The sequence below is a fragment of the Cyclopterus lumpus genome, chromosome 9 (genome assembly GCF_009769545.1).
Source record: "Cyclopterus lumpus isolate fCycLum1 chromosome 9, fCycLum1.pri, whole genome shotgun sequence".
NCBI lineage: Eukaryota > Metazoa > Chordata > Actinopteri > Perciformes > Cyclopteridae > Cyclopterus > Cyclopterus lumpus.
In genome coordinates, this window is record NC_046974.1 from 7,778,758 (window position 1) to 7,801,043 (window position 22,286).

The 22,286-nt window shown below is 39.9% G+C and overlaps 1 protein-coding gene across 1 annotated transcript in view; it reads left to right on the plus strand.

The window, feature by feature from the left end:
• The first annotated feature begins 5,685 nt into the window (after positions 1–5,685).
• Positions 5,686–22,286, plus strand: part of tacr1a (tachykinin receptor 1a) — a 35,467-nt gene continuing 18,866 nt past the window's right edge. The window contains exons 1-2 of the mRNA XM_034541818.1: positions 5,686–6,089; positions 19,409–19,603. Coding sequence (XP_034397709.1) covers positions 5,686–6,089; positions 19,409–19,603 — 599 coding nt within the window. The remainder of the gene's footprint in view (positions 6,090–19,408; positions 19,604–22,286) is intronic.

The window sequence follows — 22,286 nt, forward strand, 5'->3', positions numbered from 1 at the left end:
TGATAAGAAATTACCATCATGTTAATATTAAAGTGTAAGCAGTTCTACACAATGATGGATATCAGTGGCTGTAATTTGACAAAACTAGTATATTTCTTCCATTTTATATAGTAGATTAATATATTCCCGTTGCAGACAAATTCAAATGTGAGCTGTTCTGTAAATCCTCTTCTGGATTGTGCCACTTTTTCGAAGAATTGTTTATCTCATGATACTAGGTTCTGTGAATATATTTGTAAATATAATATGCATATATATATATATATATATATATATATATATATATATATATATATATATTTGTCAGCAACGGGAATATATTAATCTACTATTGTGCGAAGACTGAAATAATTAATTAATTTAGGCATTCTGACTGTTCATCACTTTTGCTGTATCTCTTTCTTGAATGCTCTTCTGCCTGTATCACAGCTCTATTACAGTTAGTCTCAGCGAATATATGATCTGACTCTCATGAATCCTATGCAACTGATACAGTCTAGAGGATATGTGCCAGGGTTTGGTGGGATCTGTGTATGACTCCTGCAGACTTACATGTCAGAGCTCACTCTGTTGCAAGATTGTACATTCAAGCTAGAATCAAGGGGCCAGAATAATTTAGATTCCTGATCATCACTTTGCTCTTACTGGTGTCTCCAGTCAGGGATGTTGTAGTGAGGGAAATTAGAGAGTTTTTATCTGCAATTTTTAATTTGCACACTAACCTAACTAATGAATTATTAGTTGTGAAAAAACATTTTGACATACAATCCTGTCTTTAAATAACTGAAGTCAGGCTAATTCGAGGGGAAACAGCAGTTGAAAAAATCTTTTCATAAAATCAATGAGTGAACAAAAGTAGCTAAGTAATACTGCTATTGAACATTGCTAACTAGCAGCTTATTGTTTGGTTGAGCTTGATGAGTGCTAAATGGGAGCTCATACCATAATAAAAATATTATATAACCCAGAGCGTCATAATTTGTCGTGTAAGGCCGAGCTGCCATGAAGGGATGCTCAGTATCAGTGTGATGGAATAAAACAAGTGACAAATGTCTGAGAAGCACTCTCAGACATTTGTTATGATGTTGTTTTCACACCTTTCTGGGTTAAGGTCCACACCACCTCCACTCTTATTGCATATGATGTGAGACTTAGTTCCTGCCTCGACCGCAAGGAAATGTACCAGAGCGTGTTCTCACCTTGGACTCACCCCTCCCTTTGTACTCAGTTTTCTCAGTATTCTTTATTTCAGTTTAAAGTACCCTAAGATAGTTTATAACAATGTTCCCAATATTAGTCCCAGTACTGATGACAGCTTTTGGAAGATAACAAGAAAATAGCTTTTCTTTAACTTAAAAAAAATAGATATAACTGACAAATGTTTTTGTTTTTTTTCTATAAAAGTAGTTTCAGTACCTGAAAAAGGAGAAAACTGGCTCCATAAATTTCAGAAGCCTGGGCACTTGCTGATTGGGATGGATTATTTCATATGGAGTGAACACATTTGTCTTGTTGTTGTCGTCGTTGACATTTGTTTGAATTAAAATGTCCCAAGAACTATTGGATACACTGCCATGACATTCATGTTTCCTTATGATAAACTTAGGTGATCCTTTAACTTTTCATGTAGCACCATCATCAGGTCAACATTCAAATGTGTCCAATACTTTGGTTTTTCTGTCTAACTATTAAACTATTGGCATTCCCATCATCCTCAGCTGTACTTTGTGTTTAGTGCTAATTATGTATAATTATGAATATAATTTAAAACGGAATCTTTTTGGGAAAAAGGGGCATGATGCATGCTGAAGAAGAAAAACATCTAGACACAGAAAGAGATGTGGTCAGAAAGTTAGTATTATTTCTTTGTACAATTACAGGTATTCATCTCTGTTCATTTATCGCCTCATTTTATTATGACTAAGATATTTAAATGCACTGTGTTCTAAATGTAGAGGACTCTGTGGATCATTGGGCCTCATGCAGTAACATTATATTACATTTCTCTTATATTTTGTCTTAAATGTCTGTCGAGAGAAAAAAAAAAGAGAATTCAATGGACAAATTGTTGAACAAAAAATAATAGGAACTTTGTTTGTACTTAGTTTCTTGCATCTGGCCCAATGTCAAGTGATGAATGGATGGCAGACGTACAGGTTATTGTGACCGAGCCAATGTTTTCATGGCTAGAGCTATGCAGTGCATCTGGGATGCAGCTGGTAATAGTGAAATGAGGAAGAATATCTCATCATGAGTGTGTGCTACAGACTGGTGTCGCTCACCTCTCTTGCTTCTCCTTCCAAGCAGTTTAGACTCTACCATGGAGCTCTGACGGTTGTGATGGAGAGGACAGAGAAAAACAATGTCCTTGTGCAAGAGGAACAGAATTACTAGGACTGGACACCATCTAAAAGGGAATTATCTTTGGAGGAGAACATTTTTTGGTAAATTACGTTGCTGGGGTCATCATAGATCAGGCATTATGTGAACAGCAGACATTTGCAGACAATTACAGAAGAGAAGAGAACATGTGTTGATAGGCCAGTTCATGATATTAGAGGATGAAACCACTCTTACAACCCACAACGCGGTGTATAAGCCTCAAGATGTTGCTATCACACATGTGCAAATTTGTTGTTTTTAACCTTCAAGGTAATAAAGGTTATACATCCTGTGACCTGATCATTAAATAAAAGTGTGTGGGTCACTTTGGGGACCATGAATTAACAGAAACGTTCATTTTCATTCAGCTGTTAGAGTTGTCACAGACCAATGTGTTTGTCAAGGGGTAATTATGATTTGAAAATCCTGTGAAATGTCATCGCAAGCTGGCCAAGAGTTGTTTCTCTGGTTGTGTTGGACAGACACAATGAGAAATTAACTGACTGCATATGCTTTTTGATCATTTAATCACAATACATTAGCATTGCTTCCTCTTTTTTTTCCAGTGAGCCTGAGTCAAGATGGCAATCTAATTGCTTATACACAAGGTTCTAGGTACTCTGGCATTAACACAGGACGAGTCTGCATGAAAGGACTCGCCTACAGTGCAATAGTTACGGGAGCTTTGAAGAGAAAATCAGAAAATAGTGGAGTGTCAAAGACGTTACATGATTTCCTGCGCTTGGTGAGTTTGACATAGTAAATGACGGCCTCAGTGTATGACAAAGAAACTGTCTTTTCTTTTTCCAATATTCCAAAAGGGTGCTCTATGTGGCATTATTGTGAATGTGTGGCTGCTGTATTTCCAGGAGTGAATTTAATGTGACCCTCTCCAACTGTATATCTTGTAGTTGTTGGTAATAGCAGCTTAATTCATTGATTCACATTGCTTTGGTAATCAGCAGCTTGCCTGTCTGTCCAAGATTAGTATAGAATTTTGTTCTCCTTTTTTAAAATAGTTTCTAAAGCTGGCTTAAAGCACTGCAGCCATGTGATTCCTTTTCAATGTGACACCTCTCAGATTCACAGCAGCAAAACCGGTGGCAATAAAAAGGTCCTCTACTCCACAATCACACAACAAAGGCCTGTGACTTTAAGGTCCAATCAACTTTATGATCTCCTGTCTTTTCGTGCCTTCAAGAGTCCAGTGGCAGCAGCCTTCATTGTCTCACAATGCTCCTCTAGACTCCTGCAAATGCAACCTCTGACAATGGAGCCGGGAATATATAAATCTTAGTATTGTGAACAAAAAAGTCTGCTGAAGAAAATATCCTGGACTCTTGTGAAAAACCTCTGTTGCAGTGTTTATCGCTATATCTATATTCAGGCCCGTAGAGATCACCCCCCGCAGCCCCCGCACCGCGGGGGGGCCTCGCGTGGCAATTTTTTTATTTTTTTATTTATTTTTTAGCTGTTACGGACATGGGCAGATTCTGTCTGAGACATGGCAACCGGTTTATCGGCAGCCATTATCAACTCTGGCCGATGATGGCTGCCGAATCTGGGCCGAATAATGTAATAAATAAATAATATTACATTACGTAATAACATTAAGATATCCCTCAAAGTTGTCTCTCTCTCTACACAATAAAAAAAGTATTTTAAACTGGCTTTATAAGTTTTAAATAATAGTTGTAAAGGCAATCGTAACAGGCAACCACTAGGGCCTTTATGATTTAGCGAACACGCTAACAATAAAACACAACTCCATACTATCAAGTGTGCCTGATGTAGCCACGGCCATCAAATTATTTCTGACAATACCTGTGACTGTCGCAAGCGCTGAAAGGTCATTTTCCAAGCTAAAACTGATCAAAACATATCTCAGAAGCTCCATGTCACAAGAGAGGCTGTCAGGTCTGGCCATCCTTAGCATAGAGAATAAACGTGCGCACAGTTTAGATGTAAAGAGCGTGGTTAAAGACTTTGCACACAGATTTGCTAAAAGACACACACATGTGTATTCAAATGCAAACCTGTAGAAAGTAGCCTACCGGTGTATCGACTATATGTAGGCATATTTGTTATGTTGTTGTAACATATGTTCTGTTTGAGCTGTTTGATAGGCCCTAGCATATGTTTTTTTTCTGTTGGAATACATTTGTTCTCTGTTTGAGCTGTTTTTTCTGATTGAATACATTTCCCTCAAAAGAAAAGCTTGGGTCCTGTTCGTTTATCTTTGGATAATGACCGCCGGACAATACATTATCCCTTACATATGGGGGGGGGGGGGCTCTCACGGTTATTCTGCAGGGGGGCCTCATGTGTTTCCATTACGGCACTGTCTATATTGCACTATTAAACATATTTACACCGAGTTGTGTTGGTGTTTCTGTTCAAATATGTAAAGAAGCTTTTTAAAGTATACAGTTTCATTACTACAATTGATCTTTGTCACCAGCATGTTCCCATGAAGCAGCTCATCCCCAAATGCACAGTCCAGTGCAGACCGTGAATCCACAAGAGGGGGCGGTGAGTGGGAAGACAGGGACAGTGTCACACCTCACCACGTTACACACCACATTCAGACAAAAATAGATTATTTCAATTGTATTTCGAGATTAAATCCATTCAAGCCACTACACAACTACAACCATGTGTATTACAACTTGGATACTATTGATATTGATATGAGCACATTATCACTCATATGCCTGAATGTGTTCATTCTTTCTCCTGCTTGGGTCCGATGTGTGATTGCCTACAACGGAATCATGAGCGAATTTAATCAGATGAGAGGTATTTAAGGATGATTATCCCGTTGGCTTCCCCGTGAGGTCTGAGTCGGATGGAGTAAATGACATAATCATAATTACAGAGAACTGCCTATTGGCCGGGTGCGCAGCAGGCTCGCCACATAAAAAGGTGGTGTGCAGCCGCTCACTTTGAGCAGAGAAGCAGCAGAGATCAGAGCGGAGAGGGGAGAGGACGCAGCAGAGGAGAGCTCCGACATGTCCGAGCAGTTTAGGGAACACAGAATTTGAGTTTTTGCGCGTTTTTACGCACAGGGATAATTGATAAAGAGTAGGGTAGTAGATGAATATGTCATCGTAAAAGTCCCCACGTGTTACTATCATTTCCAAGAAAGAGCCTTCCAGTGAACATTCCAACAGAGCGGCGCGGCTGTCATGCTCTTCTTAAACTTTGGTCACTTTCCATTTGCCATCGGAGTTGTCTTGCTATGAGTTGGGTTTGTATCCAGTTGGTCGGCTTTTAAGTGACTTTCGCGTCTGAAACAGCAACATGGATCCTTTATTCAATTTCACCAATGCGCCAAATTGGACCAGCAGCTCCAACGACACCAGTAACGGGACCGCGGACTGGAACCAGTTTGTGCAGCCGGTCTGGAGAATTGTGCTCTGGGCCATTGCGTACAGCTGTATAGTCATTGTGTCCGTGGTCGGCAATCTCACAGTGATCTGGATTATTATGGCGCATAAACGCATGAGGACTGTCACCAATTATTTTCTACTGAACCTGGCGTTCGCGGAAGCCTCCATGTCCGCCTTCAACACGGTGATCAACTTCACGTACGCGGTGCACAACGAGTGGTACTTCGGACTGGTCTACTGCCGCTTTCACAACTTCTTCCCCATCGCCGCCGTCTTCGCCAGCATTTACTCGATGACTGCCATCGCTCTGGACAGGTATGCTGCGAGTCTGCTGTGAAAGGAGATACGAAATGTGTTTTTAGAATGGCAACATTATCAATCAAGTGCTGATCAATGTTCTTCGCCATATTCTCCCAAATTATTGACATCAAAATGCATGAATATTGCACTTACAAAAAAAAAAAAGTGATATGATCACATTACAGAAAACCAAAATAGCTGTCTAATTCCATTTTTCCCACTCTTATAAAGGTCCTATAGCAAATCAATAGTGATATCATTATATCGTACAGGTGGTGAACAGGTTGCGATATCATTTAGTTTATCAGGTACATGGAGGTCAACTGCTCTTTGAAAGGAAACTTTAGATAGCTTTAGATTAGATAGCAATAGATTGCCTTAGATTGTTTTGCTCTCTACCAACATGCAGCTCAACGGAACAGTTCATCTCACATCAAAATGCACAAATGCAACAAAACACTGATATTTGTCATCACACAATTGTCTACAAAAAAGGATCAAGAATATGTATTTTTTTATTCATGTTTTATTAAACCAACGTCCCATTAGTAGCCTAACTTCACATAAATACATCAGAAATGCTGCACAATTATTCAACTCTTGCGACACATTCTTTTTGCATGTCTGACACACCCTTGCAATTTCCTGCAGATATGCACATTATATCCAACATTTATTGAGTCGAAGAGAGGCATCTGCTCATGGTGGTCATCAACCCTCCACCTCCATGAGGATAGAGTTCCTCTGAGGAATGGAGAGAAAGGTGGAATGAAAAGGGACTCCATCCTGCAATTGGCTGTAAAAGACTCTGATAGAAGAGAATGGTAAAAACTCAACACTGTCCCATAAAATTACAAAATGTAAACCTTTCCTCAATGTGCACAAGTCTGTCATAGAGGACATCATTTAATTAAAAGAGCCTCTCAAGGTCTCACTGTTGAGCTTATTTTTATAAATGCTCATCGATTTTAAAAAGACGAGAGTGGTGCTGGATCAAAACATGCCTGTTCAGAACAGGCGGATGCTTGGCCTGTGGTGTATGGTGACACGGCGCTTCCTCGGGTACGGACTAATATATCTGCCATGACACATCCATGTTGTTGCTCCAACCACATTCACTTGGCTGAGAAATGTTATTTTGTTATGTTGCAGATTTAGATTTGACTGACACAATGTAACAATTAAAATATGATGCATCATTATTCATTATAAAAGCTCCACCTTGAGCAGAAGTCAATTTGAGTACATTGTGTTGACAATGACTCTTTCCCTCGTTACTTGAAGTAAAACATTTAAATGCAGGACTTTTACTGAGCGGTATTAATCATTTTATAATGAATAGTTAATAGTTTTCCTTTTGAAACATTTTGGATTACATTGCCAACACCTTCAAACCCAGTAGAGAAAGCCAGTGGTTGCCCGGGGCCCTCAAATCACTAAAACAGGCCCTGGAAAACACACCCAGGCCGCTGTAAGGGGCGGTCTTTTCAGTCTTGAGAAATGCGGGTTACTATTATTACATGTTCTTTCTTTTCTCCATCAGAGCATCTTTTCCTATTGTCACAGGACTCTGTGGAGCTCAGTGCGTGGAATAACCCTCCCATTCCTGTCTGAAGGCCCACTATTGTGGCGATGAGGGGGAATGGAAATTCAATGCATAGAAAGCCCTGTGCTGCTTTGTGAATGTGTGCGAGTGCCTGATCATGGGGGCGTGAGCCGTTGCATTGTCATGTGTTTGTGCGTGTGCATGGATCTTTGTCTGTACGGTTGTGCGCGAGTATACATTGTATGTGTGTGCACCTGTACATCTGTGTCCATGAATGCTGGTTTATCTACAATGGGTGCTTGTGTTGCTTGTGTGTCTTTATTCATTGTGTGAGTGTTTGTGTTTCTGGGCATAAATGACACATACGGATGCTGCTCCTACCGTTTCTATACATAAAGCTGTGAACATCCTGCCTGCAGCTTGACAAGTCTGCAGATGTGTTTTTATACCTCGACATCTTAGGTGATAATGGCATGTAAGGCTTCCATATATATATATATATATATATATATATATATATATATATATATATATATATATATCTTTCAGCTAGAAAGCCATGAACTTGACCTTCTAAATAATTAAGTCAAACCTTTAGAACAAGGGAACGTGAGAAAAAAAAAGCAGATTAAGATGGCAACAGGCCACACATTCAGGGAAATTTGCCATTCAGGGGATGTACAAATCGGGATACTTTCCCCTGACCCCCTGACCCCTTGACCCATGTCCATCCTACACAATCATGTTATTGAAAACCTGAGAAGCTTAGAATTCACACTGACACCATCATGATTCTCCTGACCCTCCACTCGCAGCCATCTTTCACTGCTGTTAAGGCTGCAGCTAATATTTCAATTCTTGATTTTCACTACTTCCTGTGAGAGCTGAAGAGCTCCCATTAGCTTCTCGACATGAAATATTTTTTTGCAAATGAAGGAACTCTGCATCTCATCAGTGGAGATGGAGTACTGTGCTGCAGCTGATAAGGCTTTTATTCATCTCCATCATGGCTACAATCAGGACTGGCAATCTATGGGTTGTGTAGTGCAAGAACACCACACAACCCATAGATCACCAGTACAATCAGGGTGCTGATGCCAGTGTGCTGAGTTAGAACCACATGGGAGTTTGAGTCAGAGACTTGGGACAAGATTTGGAACTTGTAAACAATCTTTATTATTCTTTATATATCCATATATTTCTGTGCATTAACAATAATGGAATGTCATTCCCTCCCTCATTATCATGCGTAACCATTAGGTGGCCATAGATGACTGTAAAATGCATCAAGAACACGGTGGCGAGCACAAGGGAGAATACCTTTAGTTGATTGACGTTTGCTATATGTTTTGAAAAGACGAGTCAGTGCTTGCCACACTTTGGCGGACTTTGCCATGAGTATAAAAAAGGTTGGGTAACTGTAATCCTTCATGTTGCGAGAGAAAGGTCCACGCTAATTATTAACATATGCAACAGGCAAATAACCCAGGTTTGTTATTGAACACAAAACACATGGGTTTGAGAGGCAAGACGGATTAGTTCATTTGCAGTAGAAGACCCAGTGTGATTATATACCATTATGCAATACGGTTGTACTCACACTTAACTTGGACTGGCAAAAAATGACTTGTGAGCATCTCTGTATCAAGCATACAGCCCCAAATGAAATATAATTATCTACTATCTACTGTTTTCTAGGATTGCCAGTACTTGCTTAAAATCCCTAATAAATGTAGTGGGGAAAAGACTACAATGGATGAAAAAACAGAAGCAAAAAAGAAAGTAGCTTCATGGCTTCATTAATGATGAGTGATTGCAATCTTGGAACCCATCTGCTATCGTTTTGATGTTGATTTAGCCTCTAAGGGCAGTGGCCAATTTATCAGGGTTTGCTAGAAATGTGGGCAAAGACTTCCTCTTGTGTGCGTCCTTCATTGTCAACAGTCAGATTAGCAACTTCAGATGGAAGAGTGGAGTAGGAGTTGAGAGAAGAAGTCTACGACTGTATTGTTTCACAATCAGCCAGTTTACAAGCTAATTTTAACCACTTAAAAAGCAAAATCATCACATGGGGATAGTTGATGGGCTCCGAGATTACTTATGGGCCAACGCATTCAGCCACTTTTGCTCTTCACTGTTTACCTGCATAAAAACTGCTCAAAAGTCAATGGAGAATGTTGAGATAATGTCCATAATATGATTATTATGACATTTTCCAGTCAGGCAACCATTGCAGATGTTATTAAATGAGTTTCAGTTGAACCTCACATGATGAAAAACAATGTAGAAAACTGGATGCAAATATGACGTTTGTTACATGTATTAATGTGAATGTTGAAGTCACATGTTTCATGCATGTCCTCATTGAATAGCTACATCTATTTCTATAGCACTTGTCATATTTGCTTTTATCAACACTCCAATATTTACACCTCACCTCTAATCACTTTCTTTTCAAGATTTCTTTGCATTTTCACAGTTTTGCGCTAACTGAGAATGCGCAACAGGTGAATGGAAACACACCAATTGGTAGCTGCTCTTGGCCCTTCACCTATGATCACCTTCAGTCAATGCAGTTTCAATTTACATAAGTTAACCATGTTTTAAATTGTGTATAATCCGAGGGAGAAAATACTGTACGTTTCCTTGGACACGTAATGTAGAATGCAGTTTAGTTGGATATGGGTCATTTAATTTTGTAGGATACTGGGGGAGGAATATCTGACAGTTCAATTAGTCCTGCAGCCATCGTGAACTGTGTTCACCTGAAGTATGAAAAGCCATCGAGTATAAAACACAGGCAAGATTGGGATGTTTGTGACCATTAAGAAGACCAACACTGTTAATATATATTGAAAAGTGACCCCAAAAAAGATATAATTACAAAATATATCAAATCAGATTGGTGGCACCTGTTATTTATTTCAAAGGTGCTTTGATGGAGCTCAATGAAGCAAAGTGCTGCAGTTTTGTCAACATTAAAGGGAAGGTCAATATACCTCATACAGCTACTGACATTTGCCTGATTTTACTTTATTTATTTTAGTTTTCAGCAAAACAGAAAGCATAAATAATAACAAAAGACATAATCATAGATAAAGAAAGCAGCACAAAACGGAATCTGGCAGTCTGGCCCCAAACTTTAAACTTTGATTTATACCAGTTAGTTAAATAATAATCCATACGATTTTCATGAAATCAGACGTCATTTTTATTTATGGTCGGCATTTCTGTGATAGCCATTCCATATATTTACGATCAGTAATTATTTGTATTAGTAGTGGTGGAGTCCGCCATTCCAGTGCTAGAAAAGGGGGATTCACAGAAAAAGGATGCATGTACGATGTATTTATGACAAAACTGTTGCTCAAGGAGTATTTGCTTTAGTATCAAACCGGATGTGCTGCTACCACGGCAACAAAAGGGTTTCACAAAATGGAGAAGGTCTAAAATCTAAAGGATTATGATGCACTGATTCATATTTTTAACAAATGATCAAATGGCAAAATATATTGAGAAAAAAAACTCTGTGGTACACACAATGTGAGGTCAAGTGTTCCATTGGAGGCTTTACCTGATGAATTTATCAGCTAAACAGACAAAGTATGATGAAGCAGGCACTACCTGGCAACCCAAAAATGGCTACTGAAAAGCATTCATGGAAAAACCTCAGTGTAATTTGCTATTTGCACCGATTGTCAGTGTCTGACTCATGATAAGTGCTCAGGGGTTTAGCGGCACTTCGGTGGGAGTTGTTTAGAGAAATAAGAATGTTTTTCATTCACAACCTGCCGCTTTGCGACTACTTCCCTGCCTCTCTGATTTCTGAGCTATTACCTGCTGCCCTTCACACCGCTGAGCAGTTAATACGTTCAAAGGGGGATTGTTTGAGACTGGACCATGATGGACCAGCTTTTCCTAGACAGACCAGGTCAAGACCGCAGAAGACTAACACTGCAATCGATTTCAAGTCTCTATTTCTGAGTCGGTATTCCTGACTTCCAGTCTTTGTGCATCCCAGTGCATCTGCAAGGAATGGATGCCCGGAGCAAGCTGATGCTTGTATGGCAAGTTTCTGAGCTTCACAAGCATCTACAGAGGGCCTACATTAATTACCACAGCCATTAGCAAAGAAAGAAACGCATTTTAAATTGACAACTGGAGAATCCTGTGGGGAATAATAATATAATTTAATTTAAGTAACTTCAAGGATCCGTGGTGACCCCCGAGGAGGTTGGTGCCGCATGCTCACACAAAAGCACAACTCAACTGGAAACAATGAAAAAAGCTTCAACGTTGTCACAACACTACATAAAACAGGGCATGAAGTAAAATATAATGAAAAGGTAATTTTCTGTGCCGACATGTTGCTGTGATGTCGGGTGTATTTATGTTGGCAACCTCGGGCTGGATAGCTCTTGCCTGAATTTCCCTTTTATCTGAGTTCCGAGTACACTGGATTGCAGCATTACTGCACAGCATATCAAGGACAGCTCCCGGTGGCCTCCTCTCTGGCTCTCTCACCTTCCTTTTCCAATTTCCACTTCCTCCACTCCCTTCAAAGTCCTTTTTTTCCCCCAGAGAAATCATCATGGGAAGATATTCTGCCCACCTTTCGCTTTCTCGTTATCTGTGCTTGAAAAGTGGGAACAATGGTATTCCTTTTTGTTCACAAAAGGACTGTGTGACACATGTAGCTCAGTGGGCAGTGTCCTTTGATCCCAAGGTTGGCAGTTTGCGGGCTCCTCCTGTTTGCATGTCAAAGTGTCCTTGAGCGAGACATTAAACCCCAAGTTGCTCCCAGGGTGCTTCACATCAGCCCCCTACTCGATTAAATGTAGAGGTCAAATTTTCTGTATGTACCTCTATGTATATATGACAATTGTAATGAAGGTCATGAATAATGTATGCCTATAAAACAGGAAATAGAGCGGTGTGACAAGAACAAGTGTGTTTGGATTTCTACTGTGAGTGAAGTTTTCCCTCAGCTTTTACACCTGTCTGAAGCCTATCACAAACCCTAGGCTCATATATTTTCATTCCGTTTCATCTATTTATGGATCTGTGGTCTGAATGGTTTAGTTATTTTCTATTTATAGGGGCAGTGCACATTAAATACGATTGTGACCTCTACTCATCGAGGGAAAAAACAAGAAGATAATGTTAAATACTAAAATATATTCATGCTGGCAGCGATGCAAGTTTGCTAAAGTTGCAACACGTTTTCAATAAAAGGTTCAAATAGATTTGCGTATGCAGAGAGTCAAAGCATTGCCTGGCAGTCTGTGTAAGGTAAATTGTTGTATAGACCGAGCTTCTGTAAGCTATTTTATTGTATTTATATCATGCTGTGTACTGTATTTCTTCTAGGGCATTTATTGTTAAATGTAAGAACGGTAGGAGTGGATCTGGCATGCGCTGCTTTTGTCAAGGTTGAAAAGAGTAACACAGTTTGCCGTCTTGGTTAGGACTTGAAGCCTCCCAGTTGTTGAACAAGTGTACGGATTGAAGAGGTCTGTTCCGCACAATGTGATTCCTTTATTAGCGATGCAAAAGCTCATAAAAATCCTTTGAAACTTTTTTGCAACGTTATATGCGAGACTCCACAGGAGAGCTATTAGCCAAATGCTTCACCAACATGCTAACATGCTTACAATGACAATATTAAAATTGCGGATGTTAGGAGGCGATTTAATGGGGGATGCCAAAATGACCAAAATGCATCGACCTTGGCAACCTGCCATCTCCCCTCTCCATCCCTTAGTAGCAGAGAGAGAGAGAGTGCTCGGGCAGAGGGTGCCCCTGACTCAGTGATTCTTTATTCGACTGTGCAAGTTCGAATCTCTGACGCCCCGCAAAGCGTGCCAAAAGTTTCTCTCATTATGCTGTCTATTGATAAGTCCGCGGCGCTGTCCATGGTTCTGAAGCAACAGATGGATTACAATAACTGAATGTCTGAGTGCCGCTAGTGTTAAAGTCAGGGGATCACCAAAGTCAGCGGGATACATCTTCTGGAGACTGTGGATGTCAAATCATCTCAATGCTGGTGATATTTCACTCCCGACCAAAGTGGCCGACTGACTCGTCGAATAACAGAGCACCATTGCCATCCATGCAGCCACAGAGCATGGTTCAGTATTTAAATCTTAAAACCCAAAAATAAATACTCATTGATTCAAAGAAAACAGACTAATCACACAAGTAAGTTCCACAGTACGACACCAGCTACATTATTTACTCTCGGCACTTTACAAGAACATACGCTGGCTGTGGACACAAATATCGGGGGGCATGCTCAGTGATGATATTGTACATTTGATGCAGCCTCTGCATGGTTTAACCTGAGCCCCAGGCACTAGTTCCACTAAATCTATCACTACCAACATGTGTTTGAGAAGGTGCTTGAAGTAAATACAGAATAATGTTATTTTGAAGACCTGCATTCCTAAATGTTGAAATCAAACCACTACACCAATATAAATTTAAGTTAACTGGCACTTAATATGTTAGCAATAACATATTGACAAGATACTGAGAAGTCAAATGTTATTCCTAAATATGTAATATATGTCTGTGGTATAAGCTCAGTGTCAGTTTGCTTATGTTCCGTGTCAACATGTAATTATGTAACATGAGGGTGGATTCTATGTTGTGTCTGTATCTCTAGTCTGCACACACAGCACATTTTGCATTAGGATATCTTGTTAGCAGAAACACATCAAAAATGCCCGCTGTTAATTACAGATCTGATGATTTTGAAAGACAGCGTCGATGCTTCTGTGAATCCACATCCATCAGAGTCAGTGTCACACATTTAGATCCCTTTGAACAGCTGCCTCAGAGCGATGTCACCTCTTAGTGAATAAACAACACTCCAATCAACACTTGTCATCTCCTGTCACTGAAAAATCAACTCTGATTCAAGCTTGACAAATGGCTTTGACGCTGTTAGTGCCTTGCTGAAGGGCACTTGGCTGGCTGGTGGATTTTGTTACCATTGATGATGTGATGTTATCTTTCATTTGGTATTCCTATTTGTTGTGTTAATTGTTTTGTAAAATGAAGTCATAAGTACGGTGGCCCTGAAAGCTCAATGTGCTGCAACTCACATAGAGACAAAACATCAGCAAATGATAAAAACATCATCATCTTCTTCTTCTTCTTCTTCATTTTCTTCTTCTTCTTCTTCTTCTTCTTCTTCTTCTTCTTCTTCTTCTTCTTCTTCTTCTTCTTCTTCGAGAGAGAGAGAGAGAGAGAGCGAGAGAGAGGTAGCGCACTGTTTGACGTCTGTATGAGATGCACTAGGTTTTCAATTGACTCCAATGTGAACCAATCCACGTCATTTTTAGATTCTCAGTCCAACTGCAATCTTTTCAAGTGCTTTTGTTGCCTAAAAACCTAATAAAAAAAAGGTCTTATTTTGAAGAGACACTGTATGCGTGTAACAACAAAACGTGGACATGTTTGGAATATTTTGTTTTATTTTGTTTGTGACTCATAAAGTTACTAATGCCAAATAATCGCCAGCTGCAAAATGATCACACATTTAGTTTTTCAACTTTCAGATATTATTGCAGATATCTGCAGTTAACCTAGTGTTAGCCTTTTTTGAGTATTCATAGCGTACCACTGAACATAGTGGTACATAATATATGGTCTTAAAATCAACATGGTATCCTCAGTACATCGAGTAGTCATTCCCGTTGTATGCTGTGCAACCTGCAGCATTGTGTGAATTTGGGATTTCTCTATTTGGTTTTGCTTTTGTCATTTTGCAGCACGTTTCCTGAATGCTGTGAGGATTGGATTTTCTAGATTAGGCTAACCTCAACAAGCAAGCTCATCTTCTGTGGACACACACACTTAGGCTACACACTCAACCATGGAAGAGGTGATGCAGGTGGATATTGGTTTGGCACAAGACATGGTGTCTGTTGGTTGTTGATGACAATGAGGTGGCTGAAAGATTCATATGTATGCATGTAGACAATAATGGAAACAACAGTGACAATCCTTCAAAAGACACACACACACACACGCACACACACACACATACAAACAGACACCCCAGGCTCTGCCACCTTTACCCTTTGATGGAAGTGTTACGTAACCTTCTGCAAAACAACAACAACCCCCCAAGAGGCCAATAATCCAGATGAAGCAAATTCATGATCAAATTACCACAGCCGACGTTCAAATGCAATTTGGAGAAAAAAAAAGGAGAAAAAAAATCACGGGCAGGCCATTCCATCTGTCGCTTTAGCTGCTTCCTTCTAAATCACTTCAGTTTCTTCAGGAAAACAGTGTTGCAGCCTCATGGTGTTTATATCAAACTGTTGCATTGCCACGGACGTTTAGGTGCTATTTGTGGATAATTGGGTGTATGTCCCCCATGCAATCTAACCCCAGCTGTCCATGCAGCCTGCCACCTAGTGAGAAGGTATTATCTTGAGAGGAATCCGATATTGCCCACAGACAAATACTTGGAGTGCAAAGTCTCAAAGGTGTGCTTTCCAAGATGTTAAATAAAAGGCAGGAAGACAAAAGGCAAGCAGAGCTCTCATCAGGCAAAGACATGAACATGAAATAACTCTGAACAGTTGCAGTGGTTCTCGGGACATTTAAATCCATCCAGACATGTTCCTCCGTTATTTATCCAGGGCGCCAAGGATGCACTAGAATACAGAGACTTTTCTTTTTAGAAAAAAATTGAAAATGAAAGGAGTGTTCATATTGATCTATGCTGGAGGAGCTATATTATTTGCTGGCAGAAAAACAGCTCGAACTGAAACACATTGAAATTAAATGGGTTTGAATGTGCATAGCAGACGTCGATCAGAAAGCTTGCAAGTTTAGGATGAAAAAACTCTTGATACATTATAATATTTCTGCTTTTTTTCCAAGTGTGGCTGCATATTAATTGTTAGCACATCATGCCAGTAGGTTTTACACAGTTTTGTTTCAGATCGGGTTCAACATTTGACAGAATATGAAACACACATGAATAGTCCAGCTTCTTTCATCATTCTTGATCAATTTCAGTCTTCAATTTTGCCAGAGAAAATGCCTACAGGTGAGCAGTCAAACCTTAAGGTAAGTATGTAAGACGGCTAATTTGGTCAGTCGTGCTGTCCCGGAAAGGGAATTCCAAAAGAAAGGAGTTGCAAAGGAAATATGATAGATCATGTTTCCAGACGATCATGAAACAACTTCAATTGGCACTTAGCTACCGCTATGCTGCAAACATTCACGTATCCTTATGAAAAGTGTTAGAGCAAACAGCTGCCTCTAAACCTCTGACATTGTCCTCTGCAGGTGTGTGTTTGATTCTGACATCAACACCCTGACTATGACTCACCTACGTGAAGAAAAGCCACATGGCTGCCAGCAGAGCCAAAGTAAAGCCAAGGATGTGATCGCGCGTTTTCAGCCGACCGCTGGGAGCGTTGGATTTCAAAGGCCTCCTTTTGTCACTGATATAATTAGAGGGAGAAGTTGACGTCCAATTTGGCAGATTAATTTGGGTTATTAGTGGAATTAAGTCCTAATTAGACCCTACATTTCACTGGAGAGCTTTGCTTAAAAGGGGTCGAAAAATAATAAGAACACTGCTGTTGATGCTCCTGTAGGAATGTATGCCGTGCATGCTTCCAGACTGAATACCGTACCGCATAACAATGTTTATTGTCTGGGTTTTTCAACACATGAGGTGAAGAATGAATATATGTATCGCTGAGAAAATTAAATTCAATCAAATTAGCACTTTACTTGCTAAATATAGCTTTCAGGTTATTGAGTAATTAGGAAGAACAACCCATGTTGATGGGATTTATCAGTCAAAAATCTTTGCAGAGTATTAAAAACAGAAACAGAGGTAATGCATTTACATTTTCCACTCACACCCGGAATTATTATATTTTCACTGAGGAAATGGATTCTGCCAGCAAGTGTTGTAATTCCAGACGCTCAGTGGTGATGTTCTCGGTCATTTTAAGTTATTCATGCCCTCGTCATCTCTCTGATTAGGAGCCTGATTATGACAATGTGATGTCATTACTAAAATGCAGACGGTAGTGATTTGTGTAGAAGTATACTTCTAATGTAACTCTCATCTTGGTGTCTCTGGTAAACTCATGGCCATAAAATAAAAAAAAATTTACTTGACAAATCAAAGCTTACTGTGTTGTTTGATAACTTGTAAATGTGTGAGACGTAGATGTGTGGGCGAGTGTGTGTAAGTCCTGCAGGTTGTGTTTCAGTGTGAAGTTGGAGTTACCCTTCAAGAACTCTATTTTCAGTTTATGGCTCTTACACAAATGAGCATTTTTCACACTTTGCCTTCATCAAGGACCTAAATAACTTGTGATCACACACTAAACAATGAATTGTCCATCTGTGCGACTCTTTATCCTCTCCTCCAGTCTGCCTTTAGGTGAAACATTAAAACACAATTAAGCACAAAGTTAATTTATTTGGATAGAGATGTTTTGTAATGGGCCGCTTCGGTTTTTGTAGTTTCATTTAATAGATTTCTGAGCAATTTACACTTTTATTATTTACCCTTTATTAACAAGTCATTGCTGTTGCTTTAGAGCTGGTACCTGCAAAAAGTTTCATTAATCTTAATAAAGCAACAAAAATAGCTTAGTAAATGTTTAACAAATATTAAACTTAATGAATGGGTTTGAAATGCTATTATAAACAACAATGATAAACTCAAAGCTATTAATAATGTTGTTAAGCAGTCTATAAACTGTTAAGAAGTGCTTTATAAGTGCTTATAAATGGCCTATAATCTCACAATTATTACATAGTCATATCAACACATTATTAAACATCTTATAAGAGCCTTATTCCCTATTAACAAACGCTTAGTACACGGACCGTAATCTACATTTTGTGTACCGTAATATTGACTTTGTGACAATGAGGTTAAAGTTCTTATAATTAGCATTAATTTGAGTGAGTCAAATGTAAAGTGTAAGACTTGTAGCCTTTTTTATATATATATATATATATATATATATATATATATATAGTCACTGCATTTTAGGGGACAGAGAATTATTGCATTAGTAATTCTTAATTTAAATGAGTCATCACATTTAATATTTGGTGTCAAATCCTTTTGCAGTCAATGAGGGCCGGAGGGCTGTGAGTCACAGACATGAGCAGACACTTCCTCACTGGTAACGCTTTGCCAGGCCTGCACTGCAGAAAGCATATAGTATATAGCATCATTTCCTTGTTTTAGGGGATTTTTGTTTTAAATCTGATCTTCAGCAGGTTATGCATGTTGAATTAAGGTTTAGATGAGGTCCTGCTACATCATCTTAGAATTGTTCACCCAAAATGGATGTGAACGCCTTCTGTCTGAATGTATATCTTATATATTTAATCCATACAAAAACCAGAGCGTAATATCGACATTTATAGATTTGTGACGAGTTATTTGTAGGACTTTTTCTTGGTCGTGTGCAATGTTTCTTGAGCTGCCTCCAGTCTTTCTGCTCGGCTGAGCTAACCGGCTAATAAACGTGTTTCCCAAAATGTAGAACTATTGATTTATTCATCTGTCTACATGTACATTTCTGATGGCTTATAATGTATTGTATCAGTTCAGCGTAATAGTTTCAAAGCAATGAAGTGTGAATCAATCATACTCGAAATTAAGTGATCACCAAAACTGCATTATGTCAGAGACAGTGGTGACTTATTTAATATGACTAATACGAGGGTCAAAGAGGCTCAGGTGTTGCTCAGCATCCCTGTATCTTCTCCCCTGCAGGTACATGGCCATCATCCACCCTCTGCAGCAGCGCATGTCCTCCACAGAGACCAAGGTGGTGGTGGCAGTGATCTGGGTGCTGGCTCTGCTCCTGGCATTCCCCCAGTACTACTACTCCAACACGGACCAGCTCCCCGGCCGGGTGGTGTGCTACATCGACTGGCCCGAGTACACGGTGTACGACTTCAAAAAGCTGTGAGTGTCTCCGTGGAACAGCTATTCACATATAGTCAACAAGCATTAAGCGTTAATTACTTTTGAATTGACAGCAAATGTGGGAGGAAGTTGTTTGCATTAAGTGTAAATGAGAGAGCGAGTCGAAAAAGCACGGAAGCTTTTGTGCTTTGCAGGGAATAAATTGAAGGCACATCATAAGGGATTTGTGCTCGCCGTCTCATGAAAGGCAAACGAGTCGAGTTGGACAGGAGAAAAGAACAATTAGATTGAATTGAAGCCTCTCTCCACCGTTCATTTTTAGTTTGTAATTCTACTCGACAAAGAAGACGTTCATGCTTTTCAAGAATGGTTTACCAGGTGCTTCACAAAAGCAAAGAATAAACAATTGAGAATAAATCAATCCTAAATTTAATAGATTTAGGAGAAAGGTGTTTTAGAAAGCCATTTAAAAAGGAATGAAAAGACAGTATAAACAATTTTTGTTTTCAACTGATGATTCCCACTCCGCTCAGCTTTTCACGTTCATGTTAACTCACTAACTCAAGTCAGACAGTATTCAACACAAAAGCCTTGTTTGCAATTTGACACCAAAACGCAATGAGATTTATGTCAAAGGGCTGGCTGACAACAGAAGTTTGCCCACCTGGCACAGCTCTTTATCGAGCCACAACAGTTCAAAGTCTGTTTCGATGTTTACTTGTACTATTGATTCCACGATTTTCTAAAAGCCAGCAGTGCAACTTTGTAATTTTGACTTGATTCTATCAATGAAAGAGCCGGTTCCAGCAGCTCCTTAGGTAGCAAAATACAAACCTGGTTTTATATGGTTAGTCCTTTCATTGCTGCAGATTTAGCGAGCTCAGTCAGAGTGCTGCACAGAGTGCACATTTCTAAATGTAATGGACAGTGAGAGGATTTTACTCCTGAGGCAGTGAGGGCTTCTCTGTTCAGAGGCATGCAGGGCCAAAGTCTGATCTTCTACTGTGTATTCAATAGCTCAATTTATTTCTCGGTTTACAGTTTAGGAATATGTCCTCGATCGGCAGATGGATGAAAAACAAGCTTAGTTTAAAATTCTTCACACACATTTTTCTGCAAAGTGAAGCTCAAACATCCAGCTGAACACTTAGCAACACATTTTGACTCGGGGAGGATTTGAAGTGAAACAACGTTTAGACAAACCGTCACACTTTTAAGCTACCATCACACCGCCCTGGCAACCGAAAATAGGGTTCGGTTTGTCCTTATAAATAACTTGCGCCGGCCGTGTTATACAACTCAGATTAGTCAGACGACAGCATTATTAGCTATTCCATCACTCTCGTTTTCTTTTCTTTTTCTTCCAACCTCCTTTTATTTTCCCAATGCCCGTTCTCTTCTTTTTGATTGGCCAAAGCCAGTGTGAACTATGTGCGCGTTTACATGGGTGGCAACCACTTTATGCCCCGTACTGTCTTGATCGAAACTGCTTCCTCTCTGCCGCCTGACCCTCATTGAAACGACTGTAGGCAACGAGTTGACGCGCAGGTATTTATTTCCCACGGGCTCCTTTGAGGACTCTTTGCATATCATTTTAAACTCGGAATGCCATAGAAGTTTGACGAGAAGCTTGCCAGACACCATTTGAATGACTGTGACGCAGCAAGTTAGTGAAGATCACAACATGCACCAAGAAGGATTTACAGGCAGTATGTGACCCTGGTCTGACTGTTCAGTGACAGTCACGGTTGACTAGTCACCTTTCCTCCAGATATCATATTTCTTTGGGCTGCTAAAATAGAACCAAAGCCAAATTCATATCATACCAGTGACTAACCTCAGAGTAAATCATTTTAACACGTGCAGAGGAAATAGCTAAAGCTGTCATTGCTGCCAAAGCGCACCTATTCCATCTCCCCTCACACCATGATTTATGATCAAAGAGAATGCAAGGAAATGTATGGTTGTGCAAATGCATGAAACCTGAAACCTTACTGGGATAGACAAACTTCTGAAGCTGCTTCAAAAACACACGATATATGCAGCAGGCATGACAGTTGATTTATTTATGCACACTTTTCAATTTCTTCCATTTGTCTTTTTGTAATCCCACTGGCATAACTGGCCGACACACACACACACGAAAGGCATAAACACAGGTATCGTGCCGTAAATGTGCACAGAGTAGTTCAGCGGAAAAAAAACGGAAAAACACCCACACAATGACGCAGACATGCAGGCACTCAGCAACACGGCTCTGATCGCAGCTCTGCTGATGGCAACTCATCAGCAACAGTGTTCACCCTGCTCTGCTGCACGCAGGGTGCCTTTCCCCCCCCTCTACTGCCTCTGTCACATTTCTCCATGGAAATATAGTGTGTGTTATGAGCAGCGCAACGGCAATTTCAATGTTCATTAAGGGGTGCCAGCTGCGGTTATTACTTTTTTTAATGAAACTGAATCAGGGGACACGCAGCAGCTGAGTGAGAAAGGAGGAGTGATTCAGCTCAGGTGCTGAATCGGTGAATGACACATCTGATTAAGGCTGACCACAGGTCAGATCCCACATGTCTTTCTTTCCGGGCATTGTCCCGCTGCCACTGTTACAGTAAATCTGTCTGATGGCCTGTCTCCTGCCAGGGGGAATTAGTGAGTAAGGTGTCGTCGTATTGATAGATGACATTGTTTGTGAATGCACACTTATGCAGATAACTGTTGTTAC